The following is a 21,917-nucleotide window of genomic DNA, read 5'->3' on the forward strand; positions in this document are numbered from 1 at the left end:
ATTTTTGCTGTTTTGAGGATGGAAAAATACGCTCTATGCCGAGGCGTATGGTCTAACAGGGTTGTGCTTATTCTCTTCATGAGTTATAGGTGTGTTTTGGGAATAAACCAATCAGTGTCTCATCTCTCATTCCCTTTAAAAGTCAGTTGCATCGCACCATGGCGCATTTGCTATTTACATGGGTGACTATGTAAGTGGAAAAACTGAACGCTTCACTAGCGAGAAAACAGTTAAACAGAGCATCAGCAGAGCGAGGATAAAGAATGAGGCTCCTCCTTTCGGCCTCTTTCTCTTTCTCTCTTTTGTGGATAAGGAAACAGTGTTGTACTGCCCACTGAAGACATCCATTAGCCTACATAATTATTTTCGTTTGTTAAGCACAAAGATTTTTTTCAAAACTATTTCTAAATTAAGTTTTAAATAATTTCCAGCAAATGAATAAATGAACGATAATAACGAAGGTGTGCTCAACAGTTGGATTTATATCCAAACACACGTCCTGTTCTTATGCCCCATATGGTTTAAAACCCGACATATGGACAAACCTAAGCTTGTTTTTAATAAAAACAAATATAAATATGCATATAATAAATAATACTACTAACAATAAAAACATTATACAAATGGAAGTTGTCGTGAATAAACTGATAAAAACCACTACCTCCATGCCTTCATCTCGCAGGTTTTTTATTTATGTAGAGAAGATATAAATTATAAAAAATTTTATTTTTGTAATATTTTAACCCTTTCATTTTTCTTCATTTGTAAAGATATTTGCGTATTGCTGTACATCCTGCGTGTTTTAAGCAATGTGTACGCGAGGCGCACAACCAACACACTCTACGCTGGACTTTAGACCTGCTTTTAGCTGGTCTATTGCACAATCTATTTAGGTTCCTCAAAATAGCAACGCACCAACAATGTGCCTTAACACACCTCTTTTCTAGGCCGGAACATCCATGAGTCCACAAAGTGGCACAAATGGATTTGCTATTTAAACATCATGGCGGAAAACAGGAAAATTAAGGTTGCACTGGTCTGAAAATAGCAACACGTCGGGCAAACACGTCTTGCGCCTTATTGCGCCGGGTGTATGATAGGGCCCTTAAAGTTGCTCAGACTTTTATTTCAGTACGTCGATGTACTTCCAACTAAAACAGAATATTGAGTAGGGGGCGGAGCTTTCTTTCGTGCATTATTCCCTCATTGCAAACTAACAGTAAGAGAGGGTATTAGTATGCAGTTGTTATGCAAGCCCTCAGGTTGATGTCAACAAAAGGACCGCCACTACAAACGGGGAAGCATGTGTTCAAACTTTGATTGAAGATTACTAAAACAACAACAACAAATTTTAAAAAATAATAGAAAAAAAATCTGTGGATTAACTAGCACAGATTAATTATTTACCTTAAGAATAGCACAGTGAGCTAGCAAAATAAACATTGTACATTGAATGCAAGTCTTCTACATTTAAATAATTTAATAAAATTCATATTTATTAAAGCTACAAACAGTACAATTTCTTGTGCCCTGGATGCTTTAGACTCATTTAAAAAGAAGCTCAAATAGGCCTTAAAAACCGCATGCAAATAATGAAGCTTTCAATCTATTATGGATAAACATTGCAAAAGCTCCTACATTCTAAACTATTGAGCCTGATCGTCTACTAATCCTGACTAGACATAGCAGATTCTGCGATGTGACTACTGCAGATGTGAAACATTGTGATATCAATGCTGAAACGAAATATTGTGCCACCCTAAAATAGCTGATGCAGCAGTGCATCTTACTACAAAATTAAAGTGATTTTAGACATCAGATACTATAGGAGACCTCTGAATGAAAGATAACAAAACAGGGGCACTCCAAATGATTATAAAATAGGACTGGATAATATATCCAAAAATTATGAAAAGGGTAATGAAGGGTATGAAAAATTATGAAGGGTAATAATAGCTATATGAACCAAAATCGTTCTTTGTACCAGGCTGTAAACACCCTTTTTTCTGTTGTAAAGTTGGCCATTCTAACAGTGGGCTCAATTGAAATTTGCTCCATATGGAGCCAGGACTAGCGGAATTTCGATGAATTGCAGTTTCAGCTACTTCCGTATTGGCTTCCCGAGGGAGAGCAGGAGGTTGCCGCTTGTAAATTACATTTGTTTTATGTATAGGATGCTTATCTAAATTTGACTATCTTTAGCTCCACCTCCCCAGTAGTTGCTGTTCTGCTATTGGCTGGAGCGTCCCAAAGGCGACCCTCAGAGCTGAAAATAAACACTAATGGTGGTAGTCGAGCGGAAAACAACAGCCAATCAGAGTCAGAATATCTGCTGAGGTTTTCACTCATTCAGTGTTTTAAAGACTAACTGCACCTTGACACAGTTTTTCAGTCGGAATTACAATTAGATCAGAATAATGAATAAATAATGTTTATTTTAATATCATCACATAAATAGACGATTTAAAAACATAGCTGATAAAAATGTTATATCATAAGAAATATCATTATCGCAATACTCAGCAACAGGGCAAAATCCGACCTTGTGATATTTTATTGATATTTTTATGATTATAATTTCACGTGACGATTTGAACAGCTCTATTTGGAAAGATTTCATGAATTTAGATCGACTGAGATGATCAAGTCTTTTCCTATGCAGTGCATCTGCATAAAATATAATCAATTACAAGCATATATAATTATGACAGAGCCAAAACAAAAGTGAAATAATCAGTGCGTTATGGTTTTCTAGGCAGTCTAACAGTATTCAAGTACACAAATTGAATACTTAAACGTAAAATAACATGGTCATCAGTGTATAAATAATTTTTTTAAATAATAACCTTATCTTTTAATCTTTAATAAATATACTACACACATTGCAGTATCAATGCTCAAGCTTTGTTGTTCAGCCCTGCTCAGCAACAATATTTTCCAGGATTGTGCATCCCTGTTATAAAATACCTTCTTCAGAGAGAGAGAGTATTTTGATTTTATTGCCATTTCAGCTTCTTTGGCTATGTTATGGCAAAAAAAAACAGATCAAGGTTACCACATTTAATAAATACCATTTTTCTACAATTATAAAAATATTCTAACAATTAAATGTGATCATCAGCAGAAAATAATACACAAGGTAAAATGCATTCATAATAATGATAATGATAATATATAAGAAAATCTAAGAGTTTAAGTTTTACTTTTGATAAAAAAATTTACAATTTTAGGATTCACATTTAAAAATATTTCATTTGAAGTCTCTCCAGATAAAACTTGTTGTCTGATAACATTAAAAACAGAGCATTCCACAAGCATATGTTAAACACTTTGATTTCTGCTGCAGTATTGGCATTTTGGGGGTTAAAATACCTTCTTCAAATCTGGTCTGACCATAAAGTACAGTCAGACACACTCACATAACAATGAGTATGAAGTCACAGCATCACTTCTAGGCCAAATGCACATCTGGAGGGTGTGTGAGGGGGTGGTTGGCTTTTTTTTTTAATGTCCCGTGTTTTGGGATGATAAACAGGGTGTTACTGAAACCATATGGTGACGTGTGGCCCAAGGGTGTGCTTGCTTCAAAATCACCGACCCCCACTTCTGTCTGACAGCACCAAACCCCCAATAAATGAATCGGTCTATAGATCCGCAGAGCTGCATGTGCTTTCGGGGGCAATTAGAGTCCCGCATGCAAAACTGCTTACATCACACCTAGACGAAATTAGACTGGATGAGCATCTCACAGAAGCAAACGTGCAACACAAACGCTGCTAAAAATACCCATCAAAATGATGACGACATTGTTATGGGTATAAAAACCCCATATGTGCTTGAAAGATTGCAGGAGAGATGCACTATTCTAAATGTTCATGTACAAAAGCACACATCCACTGTAAAAAATACACAAGTTAACTTAATCGTTCTTACAAATTTAAGTGGTTTGAAATTAAAACAATTAACTTGTCCCCTTATAAAATTAAGAATCGTGTTGTTTCAACTCATTTTAAATAAGCACTCTGAACAAGCAGCAAAAATCATTTTCGTTTGAGTGTTTGCGAAGTATACTCTGCTGGCCTTTTACAGATTGTGGTGTAATATCCCGAAAGAAACATGTGCTTGACTTAACAGGTTTTTTAGGGATTTTGTTGATACATGTGACCCAATTCAGTCCAAAGCGAGATGAACCACTGACCGCTGCTTTTATCTAACATGTCACACAAATCCTGCATCTATCATCAAAACAACACTGCACATAAATATCCATACAGATTGCATTCTGTAAAATAAAATAAAAAAATAATATGCCAAACTTACTCTCTAAAGCACTGTAGTTTGACCACTAAAAAGACAAGCTTCGTAGACAGGTAAACATCACGGAGGAATGCTAATGGAATGCTAATGCTATTTATTATCATTCAGAAACGATCCAAGGTATAAAAGAAACGGCAATTAAACAAAACAAAAACGAATCCAGCAAAGCTTGTATTTTCCAAACAATACCATTTATTTTTTTGTACTATTTGTTTCTGTATTTCCCATTCGTCCAGTCTGAACACAGTCATGAGCTGCAACACGCCCAAAAGTGTAAATACTGAATGAGCATTTTCAGACTGTTGAGTCTAGGCCCTTAATTTTACTTCATTTATGCATTCAGCTATTAAAAAAACAGTGATTCACCAAATAGACAACAATATATAATAGTTATACGTGCCAAAAAATGCCATAAAACACCAACAGACAACATAACCTGCATAAATAGAAACACAATGATAGCTCTACAATGAAAACAATGTATTGTGTAATATTTATATTTAGTGCTTGACCTATGGGTATTGTTTAAATGCATTATTTATAGATAGATAGATAGATAGATAGATAGATAGATAGATAGATAGATAGATAGATAGATAGATAGATAGATAGATAGATAGATAGATAGATAGATATTTTAATGAATGAATTAAATTACATTTTGTATTATTATTATTACGTTTATAAGATAGATAGATAGATAGATAGATAGATAGATAGATAGATAGATAGATAGATAGATAGATAGATAGATAGATAGATAGATAGATAGATAGATAGATAGATAGATGGATAAATGGATAGATGGATAGATGATAGATAGACATTTTAATGAATGAATTAAATTACATTTTGTATTATTATTACGTTTATAAGATAGATATAGATAGATAGATAGATAGATAGATAGATAGATAGATAGATAGATAGATAGATAGATAGATAGATATTGAATAAAATACATGGAATTTTGTATTATTATTACGTCTATATTGCATGTAAAACTGAAATATACGTTATATTGTCAATACCATTTGCTTTATAATACTGTTTAAGCAGCTCCAAAGGTTTCAACACAACATTTTACGCTAAAATATGAATATTACACAAACATTGCTCTGTCTATTATGAATATGCATACATGTTGATGCTGTTATAGACCGAATATAAGGCGACCATCATCATACCTTCAGCTGGAGGCACATGTAACTCACAGACGCCGTTATTTGATCTTAAAACCACACAAACGAGAGGGGAAAAGGAGCAATTCCCGCTGATAAAGCCACAACATCCACATCCGAGCGCTGTCTTTCATGAATAAGCGGTTCTCCGTCGGTTGTCCGCAGACACAGAGGATCACGCAAAATCCCGGTGAACGTGACAGCGGCAAAAACTCACTCACCTATGTCCAAAATGTGCTTTCTCCGTCTCTCCGTCGCGAATTCACCGTCTCATTTATTCTCCGGTATTCTTCTCGCGTCCGTGAGTCTGTCTGTGCGTTTCAATGCTGCTGTAGAGAGACACACAAACCTGCTGCGTGAAGCCCCGCCCACACGCGTCCCCGCTGCTTGAAGGGATACAGCCTGGGCCGGAAGTTGACGAGAATTATTTATATTATTTATTAAACTACCTCTTTTATTAACGTCAACCCCTACCACGGCCATAGATTGGACCCCCATGACAATGTAAAACTGTTAATTACTGTTGTACGGTGTCACAAAAATGACCTGATATTAATGCGAGCCTTCGCAGCTGTATACCATCTAGACTTTACCTCCCCAGTGGTCATTAGTTCCCCACGCAGCGGCGCGCTCACGAGACGCGTCACCTGCGCCACTGGTGGAGGAACATGCAATATTTAACACACACAGAGAAAGAGAGAGAGAAAAATGCAATATTAAACACACCACATGCGTGCTGGAAGATGCACACAGGAGAAGGAGATCTAAAACAAAAAAAAAATGCATTAATTAAATAAATAAAAGAGGAGATCCGGGTTACAAAGGAGCAGGCATGCGGCCTATAAATAGATCTGTATCTAGATAGACGCATGGATGGACCGAATTATGGGTCAGTTTTTACATTACATGTAAGTCTAGGATGGGATTTAATTATGGTTACTATATATGCTATATAATCACCTTTATTTTATTGAGGACCAAACCTGCTAAAAAAATCATAAATATAAATGCATAAATAAACAAACAAATAAATAATTAAGTAAATAAGAGGAGATCCGGGCTCCAGAGATCAGAGTTGCGGCCTATAAATAGACCAAGATGTAGATAGATACATTGATGGATAACTAGACAAATTATGGGTCAGTCTTTTCAATATAAGTGGAGGACGTGGTTTAGTTCTGGTTTATACAAATACTGTATAGGCTATATAGAGGCTATAGTCTCTACATCTGAAATATTCTTCTGATATAGGCTAATGGCTAGGTTCATAATGATGTCATGGAAAACCTGATTATAACGATCTCAGCGCCCTCTGTCGGTGATTAATAGTTATCAGTTTTAAAATTTATATATTTATATATATGATCCCCTTTTACCTTCAGAACTGCCTTAATCCTTCGTCGCATTGATTCAACAAGGTACTGGAAATATTCCTCAGAGATTTTGCTCCATATTGACATGATAGCATCACACAGTTGCTGCAGATTTGTCGGCTGCACATCCATGATGCAAATCTCCCATTCCACCACATCCCAAAGGTGCTTTATTGGATTGAGTTCTGGTGACTGTGGAGGCCATTTGAGTACAGTGAACTCATTGTCATGTTCAAGAAACCAGTCTGAGATGATTCACGCTTTATGACATGGTGCGTTATCCTGCTGGAAGTAGCCATCAGAAGATGGAGACACTGGGGTCATAAGGGGATGGACATGGTCAGCAACAATACTCAGGTAGGCTGTGGTGTTGACACGATGCTCAATTGGTACTAATGGGTCCAAAGTGTGACAAGAAAATATCCCACAAACCATTGCACCACCAACACCAGCCTGAACCGTTGATACAAGACAGGATGGATCCATGCTTTCATGTTGTTGATGCCAAATTCTGACCCGACCATCTGAATGTCGCAGCAGAAATGGAGACTCATCAGACCAGGCAACGTTTCTCCAATCTGCTATTGTCCAGTTTTGGTGAGCCTGTGTGAATTGTAGCCTCAGTTTCCTGTTCTTAGCTGACAGGAGTGGCACTCGGCGTGGTCTTCTGTTGCTGTAGCCCATCTGTCTAAAGGTTGGACGTGTAGTGCATTCAGAGATGCTCTTCTGCAGACCTCAGCTGTAACCAGTGCTTATTTGAGTTACTGTTGCCTTTCTATCAGCTGGAATCAGTCTGGCCATTCTCCTCTGACCTCTGGCATCAACAAGGCATTTGCGCCCACAGAACTGCCGCTCACTGGATATTTTCTCTTTGTCAGACCATTCTCTGTAAACCCTAGAGATGGTTGTGCGTGAAAATCCCAGTAGATCAGCAGTTTCTGAAATAATCAGACCAGCCTGTCTGGCACCAACAACCATGCCACATTCAAAGTCTCTTAAATCCCCTTTCTTCTCCATTCTGATGCTCAGTTTGAACTGCAGCAGATTGTCTTGAACATGTCTACATGCCTAAATGCATTGAGTGGCTGCCATGTGATTGGCTGATTAGTAATTTACTGTATCAAGCAGTTGGACCTAATAAAGTGGTCTGGTGAGTGTATATATATATATAATTTAAACCAGAATTAATTTACATTCTATAATTATGTATTCTTTAGTAATACAAACTTAATAATCAATGTTAATGAGTGTCCACTTCACAAATTTAGCACAAAAATGTAGTTTTTTTTATCTTCCTAATTCCTTAATTTTACTTACCTTATTTTATCATTTATACCATCATTTTATGGCGGCACAGTGGTGCAATGGGTAGCACTGTCGCCTCACAGAAAGAAGGTCACTGGTTCGAGCCTCTGCATTTCTGTGTGGAGTTTGCATGTTCTCCCCGTGTTTGCGTGGGTTTCCGCCGGGTGCTCCGGTTTCCCCCACAGTCCAAACACTTGCGCTATAGGTGAATTGGGTAAGCTAAATTGTCCGTAGTGTACGTGTGAATGAGAGTGAATGGGTGTTTCCCAGTACTGGAAACATATCTATTCTTGTTTTTCTGTTGTCCTTTTTATGAACCAAAACAAACTCCTCATACAAACACGCAATTTACTTACATATAAAGCACAAATAAACACAACAATAGTTTACCGCTGTACAACCAGATAGAAGGCAAGCAGAATATCAAATAAATCAAAAATATACATAATAATAAATTACATTATGCAATAAATTAATAAGAGACATTATTTATAATGAGTTAAAAGCAAGAGTAAGAAAATGCGACTGTAACTTTGATTTAAAACCACTTAAAGAAGACGCAGATCTCACAGATCAGGCAAATATATCAATCTGCAATGTGATCATTCGCAGGATATGCAATGTTAAGTTTGTATTATAATCCATAATTTGCATGTGTGTTTGATGCTTTTGATTGTACAATGATTTTAAAATCATTCAGGTATAAGAAATTGTACCGTTTTTGACCTTAACTACAAGTCATTTATTGAATTCTTTTGATTTTTCTTATTCAGTTACTGTACTTGAATACTGTTAGACTCGGGAAATGATAAAACACTTTATTTCAATTATATCTTGATTGTATTTATAGATTTATAGATGCATGTTCTCCCTGCGTTCCCTCCGGGTGCTCCGGTTTCCCCCACACGTCCAAAGACATGTGGTACAGGTTAATTGGGTAGGCTAAATTGTCCGTAGTGTGTGCGTGTGAGTGAGTGTGTTTCCCAGAGATAGGTTGCAGCTGGAAGGGCATCTGTAAAACATGTGCTGGATAAGTTGGTGGTTCATTCAGCTGTGGTGACCCCGGATTAATAAAGGGACTAAGCCGAAAAGAAAATGAATGAATGAATATGCATGAAAAACTTCACATGCAAATACAGAAATGCACTGCAAATAGCACAGGCCTCCTTGAAAACGTGTCAGGGGTCCCCCAAAAGTTTATAGATTGTTTATTAGATTTTATGAAGATGCATGCACTGCAGAAGCATCCCAATCGGTTTAACATTATAAATTCTTTCCAAATAGAGATATTAAGTCATCTGGTGAAATTGTTTTCCCATCGCAAAATAAACAAATATCGCAATGTTACATTTTTCCAGTATTGTGCAGCAATAAATAGAACAATAAATAGAGATAAATGACTTATTAAAACAGAAATATTTAAATTTTAATCAAATTTAATCCTAAATTAATTTATTAATTATTTTTTACTTCATTTATTTTTATTTATTTATTGTGTATAGACTGTCATACTGGGGTGATATAAGCACACCCAGTGCTTTTTTTTTCAATTTAACAACATAAAAACAGTGGACCAATTGGAGCAGTTTTCAAACCGACCACAACTTTATGTAGGAGAGCGGTCCCCCCGCCCACCAATATTGATTGACAGGCGCGTCATCATATCCTCAGTTTGTTGATTCACATCCGCCATTTTCAGCGTGAGTCGAAGCGATATCACTAAAGGAACACCCTGCTTTATTTTTAGATGCAAGGCTCATTGGGCTCAACACAAGATCAATATTCTCCACATTATCGCTCTAATCAGAATTATTGGTTGTATCTTTAGGTAGGTTTGCAAACATGTGTACTTCTCATTGAGTCTAACCTTATACTTCAGCCGTTTGCATTTCTGGCGATCCCAGAAGCTCCCTGTGATCTTAACTATGCATGCGTTTAGAATTCCGAACATCGGTTTCTATCAGGGTACACTCAAGTGTCACGATTCTGGACTTAATTATCGTATTAGGGATTTCATTTATTTTATATTTATGTTTATTTATTTATTCGTTCATTTTTGGCTTAGTCCCTTTATTAATCAGGGTTCGCCACAGCGGAATGAACCGTCAACTTATCCAGCATGTTTTACGCAGCGGATGACCTACCAGCTGCAACCCAGTACTGGAAAACACCCATACACACCCATACACTGTGGACAATTTACTTATAGCGCATGTGTTTGGACTGTGGCGGAAACCGGAGCAGCCGGAGGAAACCCACGCCAACACAGGGAGAACATGCTAACTCCACACAGAAATGCCAACTGACCCAGCCGGGGCTTGAACCAGCGACCTTCTTGTTGTGAGGCGATCGTGCTACACACTGCGCCACGATAATGCCTTATTTATTTATGCGTTTATTTATTTTTATATTTATATCTATTATTTTTACCACATTTATTTCCCTATTTATTTATCTTTGCTTGGAGTTCGTTTGCTTGGATTACTGTTAAAGACAACAGAAAAAACGAAAACAAGAATAGATATTAAAATTATGGTATAATTGATGAAATAAGGTAAGTCATTAAAAGGAATTAGGAAGATAAAAAATATATAGATAAAATAAACGTTAACTATATTATTGTGCTAAATTTGTGAAGTGGAGAAACACTCATTAACATTGATTATTAAGTTTCAACTGTAAACAAAAACAAACACACACACACACGCACACACACACACACACACACACACACACACACACACACACAAAATGTATAATTAAAATATATTTTTTTTTCGTTTGTATTACTAAATAATATATTATTAAAGAAAGTAAAATTAATTCTGGTTTAAACGATATTTATACACACACACACGCACACGCACACACACGCACGCACACACACACACACACACACATATGTGTATATACATTTGTGTATATATATATATATATATATATATATATATATATATATATATATATATATACATATATATATATATATATATATATATATATACACACATTTTCATCTGATATAATGGCTATACTCTAAATTATTTTGGGGTTAATGTAATCTCTGGCAACCCCAGATTACATTCGTTACAAATCCTACTGAAGTGAAGGATAGCCTCATGAATATTATTTACGTAACAAGACATTCTCTCAGTGAGCTTATCTGATTGGCTGAAGTGCGCTGGTCAGCTGACGAATTGATAAACATCGGTTGGCTCAGGTTTTCCTCATGCTTCGACGTTCCAGGAAAGTAATGAAGCAATGCTATTTAATATTCATGAGGTACGCCTTTTGCCATAGTAGACTGCGCAGATTGGGGGTACGTGGGCGGGGTTAGTGGCGCAGGGGACGTGGCTATCTATCCTTTAGTCCTTTTTAAACTGTTTATTCATCCATCCATCTATCTGTTTATCCCTTTAACCCTGTCTATTCATCCATCCAAATTGATAATCATCGGTTGGTTCATGTTTTATTAATGATTTTACGTGCTTTGACGTATCAGAAAGGGGGCGTGGCTGCTCAAAAGTTGCCTGTCTGGATTAGTTTTTGAACACGATTATCCGCAGCGAGGACGGAGAGATGGCCGATCTCACCGTCTCTCTATCCATCCTGGTGGGGATTGTAGTTTTAAGCGAGTTCGCGAGAAGGACGGCTTTATATCTATTCCCGAATCGGGAATGGATAATCTACATGCTGGAGTTTATTTCTACTTTTCAGCTGTGCGCGTGCACGCATGAGCTGAAGCTGCTGGCGGAGCTAGGCGGACTGGACCCGCAGATCGGACTGACCCTCACTTTCATCATCTCGGTGGTTCACGGGTTTTCATTCCGCGGCGCGATCTGCAACCCTACCGGCGCGCTGGAGCTGCTGTGCCGCGGGACTCTGCCGTGGGGATGCGCGTTGGCCAGAGTCTCCAGCCAGCTGACCGCAGCGGTGGTGTCCCGGTGGGTGATGCCCGTGGCCTGGGCTCTGGCTCTCTCTGATCTGCACCACAGACACTCGCTGACGGGCTTCAGATGCTCAAGCAGCCCCGTTAATGCCCCGGTACTGCAGGCCGCCGCGGTGGAGCTGAGCTGCGCGTTCGTGATGCACACCGCGGTCAATAACACGGAGAAACTGGAGGAGAAATACCGCGTGCCGGCGGTGGCGGCGCTCATCACCACTCTAGTCTATGCGGGTTTGTAGAAACACTGGATTTAGGCTTTTCTGTACTTCTGTATCTTTCTTTATCCACACCTTTGTCTGTCTGTCCATCCTTTATCCCTCAATCAATCCCTCAATCTATCTATGCTTTATAACTGTTTATCCATCAATCCATCTATCTGTTTATCTGTCTATGCTTTTACATATCTATCTATCCTTCAATCCATTCATCCAGGCATCTAAGCTTTTATAACCGTCTATCCATCAATCTGTTTATCCATACGTCTATTTATATGTCTATATATATCTGTCTATTCTTCTATCTATCTATCTATCTATCTATCTATCTATCTATCTATCTATCTATCCATCCATCCATCCATCCATCCTTCAATTCATGCATCCATCCATTCACCCGTCTATTTACATGTCTGTCTATATATGTCAGTCCTTAAATTGATCTATCTATCTATCTATCTATCTATCTATCTATCTATCTATCTATCTATCTATCTATCTATCTATCTATCTATCTATCTATCTATCTATCTATCCTTCAATTGATAGATCGAGCGATCCATCTATCTATCTATTCATCCATCTATCTATCCATCCATCCATCCATCCATCCTTCAATTCATCTATGCATCCATCCATCCATCCATCTATCTATCATCCCTAACCATTTATCCATCAATCCATCGGTTTCTCAGTCTATCCTTTCACCCATCCATCCATCCATCCATCCATCCATTCATCTATCTATACTTCAACTGTTTATCCATCATTTTTAGGCTGTGTAATATCATTGCACAGATGTAGTCATAGTTCCTTGATTATTCCGCCAGAATGACAGTATCGTTACTAACAATATCAGCCTACAAAATAGCAACTTTTCATTTTTTATTGCGCTTATTACAGTGTAACTACCAGAAATGTTGCAATACTCAAAATATCGAATTGTTTAGTACGAGCTCCGCAGTTCAATACGCATATGGCAATTGATTAGCTATCTAGCCTACTGTAGCTTAATATTGGATAACCTTTATTTAACTTATACAGTAAAGATAGTTTCAAGTGCTAAATTTGACATTTTTCAGTTCATGTAATTGAAAAGCACTTCATTTTAGTAGTATCCTTGCTATATTGTATTCATTTTGTATATGTAGTTTTTTTTTTATTGTATTTTTATTTGACTGCTGTTTTAAGGTACATATCATATCTGAACTGTATTGAAACTGTGACCCTAAATGGAAAACCAAACCGAACTGTGACAAGTCTGTATTGTTGCACCCCTAAATAATACAGAAGAGTCCAGCTTTAAATAGGAAAATCATCCATGATCTATGCTTAGCTAAGCTGAAAGTGCACCCTCCAGACGCAAAGATTGGCTGAAAGGATTAAAAATGTTCAAACTCAAACGTTTAACTCTAGGAGAGCTGTAAAAATGAGCCTATTTACAAGGAGTCTTCCTTTAATGCAGAGTGTGTCTAGTAGTATCTCAGTAATGTTCCCATATGCAGTGAAGCTGGATTGTGTTGTGTTTTGTGAAGGTGGACGTCTCACCGGCGCAGTGTTCAACCCAGCACTGGCCTTCTCTATACAGTTCCCCTGTCCTGGAAACACTTTCACAGAGTACAGCTTTGTGTACTGGATGGGACCAGTACTAGGTGAGCAGAATTACAACATTTACTTTGACATTTAAAGGCCGGAGTTCGAAAAAACAGCTTGATAGGAACACAAGCGCATCCTGTAAACACTTAACATGTATTAATAAATAATGAGCCAAATCAATAAAAATGTCTTTAGTGTTGGAATATTTATTGTTATTGATTATAATGTTATATAGAGTAATTTAGACACTAATTTTAACCTATAACATGAACAGATCCTAATCCTAATTAACCTTAATGAGTCGTTAAATTTTCCAGTCTTTTGTCTGTTAGCAATCTACTTTAACATTAGCAACATGTAACATTTGCTAGTGCTATTAGATGATTAATCCCATCCACAATAAATGTTTGTAAATATATAGACACGAAAGAAAGCAATTTACATATACACAAACATATATACATAAAATATTTGTGTGTATACACACACACACACACACACACACACACACACACACACGCACACACACACACACATACACAAGCGGCTCAGTGGGTAGCGCTGTTGCCTCACAGAAAGAAGGTTGCAAGGAGTTTGCATGTTCTCCCTGTGTCGGCGTGGGTTCCCCCCACAATCCAAACACATGCACTAAAAGAGATTTGGGTTGGCTAAACTGTTTCCTGTGTGTGTGTGTGTGTGTGTGTGTGTGAGAGAAAATGAGAGTGTATGGGTGTTTCCCAGTGATGGGTTGCAGCTGGAAGGGCATCCGCTGCGTAAAACATATGCTGGATAAGTTGGCAGTTCATTCCACTGTGGCAACCCCCATATATATATATACACATATATACACACACACAGAATTGTTTTGCATATATTTATATACATGAGCAATATCACACAAGTAGCATTGTGATATGGCTCTACATCGGCACTGGTGGGAGGTGTGCGTTGGCTCGAGGCTGCCGGTGTTCCACCACTGACGATATACAGCCATATCTCACTGCTACGAGTGTAATATTGCGTTTATGCAATAGTTTGAGAGCATAATCATGTATATAAAAAAGAAAATCAAACACAGAAAGTCTCAAATACCCTTTTCGTACAAGGAACTACTTTCTTCCACCATTCATTCACATCTGCAGCTGACGTCAGAACAGCAGAAACCCATGCTCATTCACCAACGTCACTTTAAAGCTAGTGTTTGAATGATTCTCTAGCATAATGTCTAAAGTGATGACAAAACAGCTGATTTTGCTCACATTTTAAGATCATGAAATGTCATCAGTCTATAGAGATTTTTCAGTATTTCTCTGTTGCCATCGGGAGATCACCACAATTAATGCCAAAAAAGCCAAAGCAAACACTAGCAGATTACTATGGTATAAATACAGCACTACAACATACAAAAGAGAGAGATCGACTTAGAATGCCACTTACCTGCTTTATGATGATTTGATCAGCTGTAGTTTGAAATTTGTCCTGCTTGACAGCTCCGTTTTCAACTCCGCCCCGCCTGCGCTCGGCTAATATCGTTGATCACCGGCTGCAGCTGTGCTTCATGTCGAACGCACCCAATGTGTGTGAAGGGGTCAGCCTGCTGGTTTGTCCGATTGTAAAACATCTGAAATGTTGTTTTGGTTATTCTAAAACGCCTTAACAATTTCAGTATGAGTGTTGTTATATTATTAATTACCTGCAGAATGGTCGAGCGTCTGTGCTCCGTGTCTGACGCCTTCAAACGCATTCATTGTGTGTCGGCATTGTCTTCTGAGGCGCAAGTCACTTATTAAATAAAAAAAGATTCACGCAGCTTCTCCCACCGCTGCAAATTCAGTTTTTACTGTTGATATTTGGCGCCAGTTTATCAGGAAGTGACGATTTTGTTCTCTTTGACCCATTGGACGGAAGCGCTGCTTTATTTGTACATTTTTTATGCGACGTACCAGCTTTGTGCATAAATTTAATTCACATCTTTGGTTGGAAACATGGCTAGTGAATAGGGTTGGGGTCGACAGACGATGCTATCGTCCATCGCCGATGCTGAGCCGGCACTGCAATCCTGCACCCCGCCCCCGTCACAGCAGCAACCCGCTCATTACAATCAAGCGGCAACCTCCCGCTCTCCCTCGGGAAGCCAATATGGAAGTAACTGAAACTGCAATTCATCAAAATTCCGCTAGTCCTGGCTCCATAATAGAGCAAATTTCAATTGAGCCCACTGTTAGAATGGCCAACTTTACAACAGAAAAAAGGTGTTTACAGCCTGGTACAAAGAACCATTTTGGTTCATATAGCTAATATTACCCTTCATGATAACTGTGAGGGGGTGAATTTTTTTATAACTCATCCATTTCCTTTATATTAGGTTATATTAAGTTTGCATAATTAAGGGCGTGGCCACTTGAGTGACAGCTAGGTCTCGCTGGTCGCCGTCACTTCACCTCAGCTGAATCCGGCAGATTAGCCACTGATCTCGGCATATTCATCGTATTTTTGTGTTGTTTTATGTGGCTTTACACAGTCAGCTGCCTTTTGGACTTATTTCTTACAAATATCAGATGATATGGGATGCTGTGTGCATTTAATTGTGCTCACAAACCATTCACGTGACCTCCGTTTCCCATGTGAGTAAAGTTATATACTTATACACCATCTCTATAAATGTATTTGTTTTATTTAAGATCATTTATCCTTAATATTTTTCTTTAGACCTGTAAAGCACTCCAAAATGTGATAGATTGATTAGCTGTAGGCTCTAGAACAGTCATCTGAAGCGTTATCATACAGTGTTATGCTGGAGTTCATCAATAGTCTTGCATTTACTAACACACACTATATCTGAAGTGTTTGGAAGTAATTTGCGTTTTCCTCCTGTAGAAAAACATCATAAGAACAATGTTTAGTGGCTCAGTGTATGACTACAGTGTTTTTAAAAGACTAAACACTTTATTGATATAGTGTACAGCCAAGCACATGTGGTCAGAACACAAACGAGTCGCAGGTAATAAAGTATCAAGCGTTTCTCCCAAAGTAAAGTCTGTCTGCCAGGTCTAAGCAATGTGCCAGCAGGCGTCTGTAGCTCCGCTCACTCTCCGCCTCTTTGCCCTTGTTTGGTATCCCGCCGTGGGTGCGATGACGCGCGAACAAAATGGCGACGGTTCGCCACGCCTACTTGTAGCTTCTTTTGCAGTGTTCAGAAACCTATGGGTGACATCACGGATACTCCGTCCATATATTTTACAGTCTATGATTAAAATACACACTGAGGCCCCGTTTACACTAATACGTCTTAGTTTTAAAACGAAAACATTTATAAATAATTAATTCACCGCAGCCTACGACCACGATGCCATCGTCCATCGCGATGTTTCACATTAGACATCGTAAGATGCCAAATTGGTCAACATCGCCAAACCCTACTAGTGAATGAATATTCTGAAAAAACAACAAGGTTTAAGATCTCAGATGTATTTAAATCTGTTATTAAATCACAGCTTCTTAATAACAGCAAGATATCTACAGTACGTCACACCTGTGTTTTCAGCTCTTTCCCCTTTTCTTGTCACATGCGCAGGTATGACAGCCTCTCTGCTGCTTTCTGATAAACTGATCCCGGCCATTTCTGGAAAAAGCACAATTCCACAGCACCTGAACTCTAATGGACTCAAGAAGAAAAAGATGAAGTGAAACAAGTCGCTATTCCAATCAATCAGAGACTGATTTCTCATGCACATGTAGTTACAATGCTGTGATTATTGCACAGATAATCTCTGACACTGTAATTCTTCAAGTAATAATGAAAGAGACTTAAGGCACCATAAAGGTTTAGATTTTAGAGGGATTTTCCCATGCTTTTAAAATGTCTTAAAATGAAAACATGAAGCACAATGATTCTGAAATTCAGGTTTACAGGAACGTTTCATTCAAGCACACTGATATGATAACCACAAACTGGAATCAAACGCAAATAAGTTGCACAACATTTACTTGTTAAAGGGGCTAGATGTATGTGTTTTCATATTAATAGCTTTTTAATTACCGATATGCGAACAGCTTATTAAAAAAACATGTCTGATTCTCTATAAAAGCATGTAGATGTCATTTCATGCGAAAGACACAGAAGGATGATTAAGACTTTAATGACTTCACTGATTATTGATTATTACAATAACCAACATCCCGAGCGGAAACAGAAATAATTTAGTACTGTATCAAGCCTAAACGTATTCAACTACATGTTGCTCTCAGCAGTGTTGTTATTCGTTGTCAGTAATTCATTCAAAAAATATTTACAAGTATTTAAACGTAATGTTTGTAAATATATCAGAGCATTGAATCACGTTCAGACTCGTGTGCATGAGCAATAAAGGCTTATTTATACTTCGGCATCAAGCGCACGCGTATGGTCCAGTGCAGCCTTTGCGCGGTCGCATAGCCCTCGCCGTGGCTGACGCTGACGCAAACCTCTCGAAACATGTAACTACACGTCACAATGACATGTAGCACAAGCTCTGCGATTGGTCAGCTATGCAGCTGTGACGACTGTGGGCGGTGCTGAGAGCCGCGAGGCCAATGGAGCGAGTGTTTACAAGTGTGTAGTCGCGTGAAGGAGCTCCAGATGGAAAGTTTTGTTTTGTGTTCAACTTATGATTGAAGTTGTTGCACGTCCGCCAATTCCCACCTCTGAATGTGCGAGTTTTCTCTTATTGAACATTAAGGTAGCGCTCAGAAAAAACGAAACACCCGCAAGTGTTTCGGAAGTGTTATTGCAGAGCAACACAAACAGCGTGCAGAAGTATAAATCAGCCTTAATTTGTTGCCTGTAGTTCACCTAATGTCCACCGGTGTCGCTAAAATACGTTTGTGAATTCTACATACAGCCCCTTTAGAGGGATAGTTCCCCAAAAAAGAAAGTTTTGTCATCATTTATTAACCCCATGTATTTGTTTTAAATATTTATTTAGTTTTTTTTTTCTTCTGTCACACACAAAAGGTATTTTGAAGAAAGCTGGAAACTACTGACTTCCACAGTATTTGTTTTTCCTACTATGGAAGTCGATGGTTACGGTTTTAAGCTTTTATTGAATATATTTTTTTTGCTCAGGAGAATGAAGGAACTCATAAAGGTTTGAAACCACTTGAGGGAGAGTAAATAGTGAGTCAATTTTTATTATTGGGTGAGCTATCACTTTAACCCTAGTGTGCTGTTGGGGATGTTTTGATCCACTCTGTCCTGATTTTGAGTCTTAATTTGGCCATAACTTTCTCTGTGTTTCAGCAAATGGAATGATTTTTGGTGGCTAATCTTATTTTGACACATATTTTGAGAAAATGCATTACAAAAATTACACAAATTGACTACCCTTTCGTTATGTTGGGGGCTGTTTTTGCCCTGTTGACTTCTATTATAAGAAGGCTTTTGAATTGGAAGCCATGACACCATATAATCATGCATTGTTGATTGTTGCCGGTTTTCCTGTTGGGAAGAGGTACAAATGTTTTATTTTTATTGTTGATCAGTTGCAGTGCAAAAAAAAAAGCTTAGTTTCTGTCTTCTATACGGAGTATATCATATATGTGTGTGTGTGTGTGTGTGTGTGAGAGAGAGAAAGACCTTTGCACACACCTTGATATGAGTCATGATCACCAGCTTATCTATTGGTTGCAGATCGCTGAAGACCTACACATCTGTCACTGAACTGGACTACAAATACCATCATGCACCTCGCACACACACCAGTTCCTGATTCCCACTGATTACTCACACAAAGCTACATAGACTACATATGCATCTAACTCACACAAGCACTTTGCTGAGTCTTGTTATCCTGTAGCATTAAGAAGCGTTAATCCTGTTTAGCCTTTCCATGTTTTGATCCTTGCCTTTTTTCCCTGTTATTGATTCTTTGCCGCCTGTACTGACCGTTGGCCTGTTTTGTGTATGATTTTGGATTAGCTAAATGCTTCAGAAACACCAGGAGTTGAGCTTCCACACACAGTTTATTAAACAGATTAATCAGGCACGCAACTGTCAAAACAGGGGCAAATTGAAGCATTACGGTAAGCCAAGATCGTTGTCAAAAACAGGCGAATGGTCAATACAGGCAGCAAAGAATAAATAACGGAAAAGGGAAGGATCAATACACGGAAAGACTAAACAGGATCGCTGGTGATCGTGACAATATGTCTGAGAAAATCAAAATAAGCAGCTCAGCTCTCAGAACACAGTAAGTGTATTTCTGCAGGCACACTATAATCTGCTGATTTACTCCATATAAAAGCCAGACGCTGTTTATCACAGGCCTATCTAAAGGGTCAATGGTGCCAGCTGATGATCAACAGTATAAATGACACATTTAACTCTTCTCAACAGGAAAAAACAACCAACAATCAATAATGCATGACTATATGATGTCATGGTTTTGCAATCAAAATAATCATTATAATGTCATAATAATGAAAGTCAATGGGGCAAAAATAACCCCGAACATAACGAAAGGGTAGTCAGTTTGAACAGAACACAAGGGTTAAACTGCATGCTAACAAATGGACATTCCTGGAGTAAGTGTTCAAACACTGTTACTGTATGATACTATATATTATATTACATTCTGATAGCGATGCATTTTACCTAGTAATGGGTAAATGATTGTATGGTAGTCTTAGTAATCTTAAGTGCAATATTGCAGTGCCTTTGGATGATTCCTGGTTTAAATAACCTGGGTGAAGCAGACCAGATAGAGTGCCACGTCTACAAGCAAATGCAGAGTGTGAAATATGAAACAACACATTGTTGTATTACAAGAAATGAAGTTGTAGTGAATATATTTATAATTAAACCTGTCATGAAAACATGTGGCTCGGTGTTTGTTTAACCCAAGAGCTCAAACATGCTGTTGTGAAATAGTTTCTGACGGACCTTTGAGCTTTAGTGAAGTTACAGATATGCTGAAGGAAGGTGTCTAGTTTATCATAGAGCTGCTATAAAACACAAGTATGTTTGCTGGAAAAGTTCAAAGTGTTACTGGTCAGGTAAAACAAATGATAATATTTGCATAACTGTAATTTATTCCCAAAATCAAAGGGGAATAAAAGATTAATAACAATCATGTAGAAGTGCATAAACCGAACCATAGGCCTAAACTTAACATAAACAGTAAACGTGTCTGATTGGCATGTTGTTCCAGGATCAACATCGATATTAATCCAGGAACATGTCCTACATGGTGAAATCAGGTTGGCGGATAACTAAAAGGCTCAGTTTTCTTCAGACGGAGCATCATTTCTCATATCTCTGATTCTGAAGAAATTTGAAGGTTGAATTCACAGATAAAGTGCGTTATCTCCTGTGCAGGAAATGAACTAAACAGGAACAAGGATGTCTCATAATCATCTGACAATTACTGAACACTGAAAATGAGCTAAAGCAGTATTTTTAGCCCACTTTAAAAGGGATGGTTCATCCAAAACTGAACATTCTGTCATTTACTCATCCTTCACTTGTCATAATCCTGTTTGAGTTTCTACACAAAAGAAGATATTTTGAAAAATGTTGGAAATGTGTACCCACTGACTTCCGTGGTATTTGTTTTTCCTACTATGGAAGTCAATAGGTACAGGTTTCCAACATTTTGCAAAATATCTTTCTTTTGAGTTCAACAGAACTAGTAAACTCACAGGTTTAAAAACCACTTGAGGGAAAGTTAATAATGAGCTAATTTTAGATTGAGAAGTACCCCTGTAACACATAACTTAACACACATAAATTATTTTATTGGCACTTTATTAGGTACACCTGTCCAACTGCTCGTTAATGCACATTTCTAATCAGCCAATCACATGGCAGCAGCTCAATGCATTAAGGCATGTAGACATGGGCTGCCTCCGAAACCGCATACTTCCATACTATACAGTACACTAAAATCAGTATGCGAGCCGAGCAGTATGTCCGAATTCATAGAATTCGAAAATCAGTATGCGAGAA

The 21,917-nt window shown here is 38.0% G+C and overlaps 2 protein-coding genes across 2 annotated transcripts in view; one reads left to right on the forward strand and one right to left on the reverse strand.

The window, feature by feature from the left end:
* The window catches only part of pak1 (p21 protein (Cdc42/Rac)-activated kinase 1), a 78,657-nt gene extending 72,792 nt beyond the window's left edge, over window positions 1–5,865 (reverse strand). Inside the window, 1 exon segment of the mRNA XM_056478015.1 lies at window positions 5,720–5,865. The gene's annotated coding sequence lies outside the window, so the exon portion shown is untranslated.
* Window positions 5,866–11,572: 5,707 nt separating this feature from the next.
* aqp11 (aquaporin 11) lies at window positions 11,573–20,785 on the forward strand. Its single transcript, XM_056478578.1, has 3 exons — window positions 11,573–12,353; window positions 13,873–13,989; window positions 17,508–20,785. The coding sequence occupies exons 1-3, from the start codon at window positions 11,756–11,758 to the stop codon at window positions 17,618–17,620; spliced, it is 828 nt and encodes a 275-aa protein (XP_056334553.1). The 5' UTR covers window positions 11,573–11,755; the 3' UTR covers window positions 17,621–20,785.
* The last annotated feature ends 1,132 nt before the right edge of the window (window positions 20,786–21,917 follow it).

The sequence above is a fragment of the Danio aesculapii genome, chromosome 18, assembly GCF_903798145.1.
Source record: "Danio aesculapii chromosome 18, fDanAes4.1, whole genome shotgun sequence".
NCBI classification, from domain to species: domain Eukaryota; kingdom Metazoa; phylum Chordata; class Actinopteri; order Cypriniformes; family Danionidae; genus Danio; species Danio aesculapii.

What these genes read in the sequence shown, in the direction of transcription:
- aqp11 (XM_056478578.1), top strand. Translation starts at nt 11,756, where the DNA reads ATGGCCGATCTCACCGTCTCTCTATCCATCCTGGTGGGGATTGTAGTT. An exon ending in CACCACTCTAGTCTATGCGG is followed by an intron (nt 12,354 to 13,872) that starts GTTTGTAGAAAC and finishes TGTTTTGTGAAG; the next exon opens with GTGGACGTCTCACCGGCGCA. An exon ending in CTGGATGGGACCAGTACTAG is followed by an intron (nt 13,990 to 17,507) that starts GTGAGCAGAATT and finishes TCACATGCGCAG; the next exon opens with GTATGACAGCCTCTCTGCTG.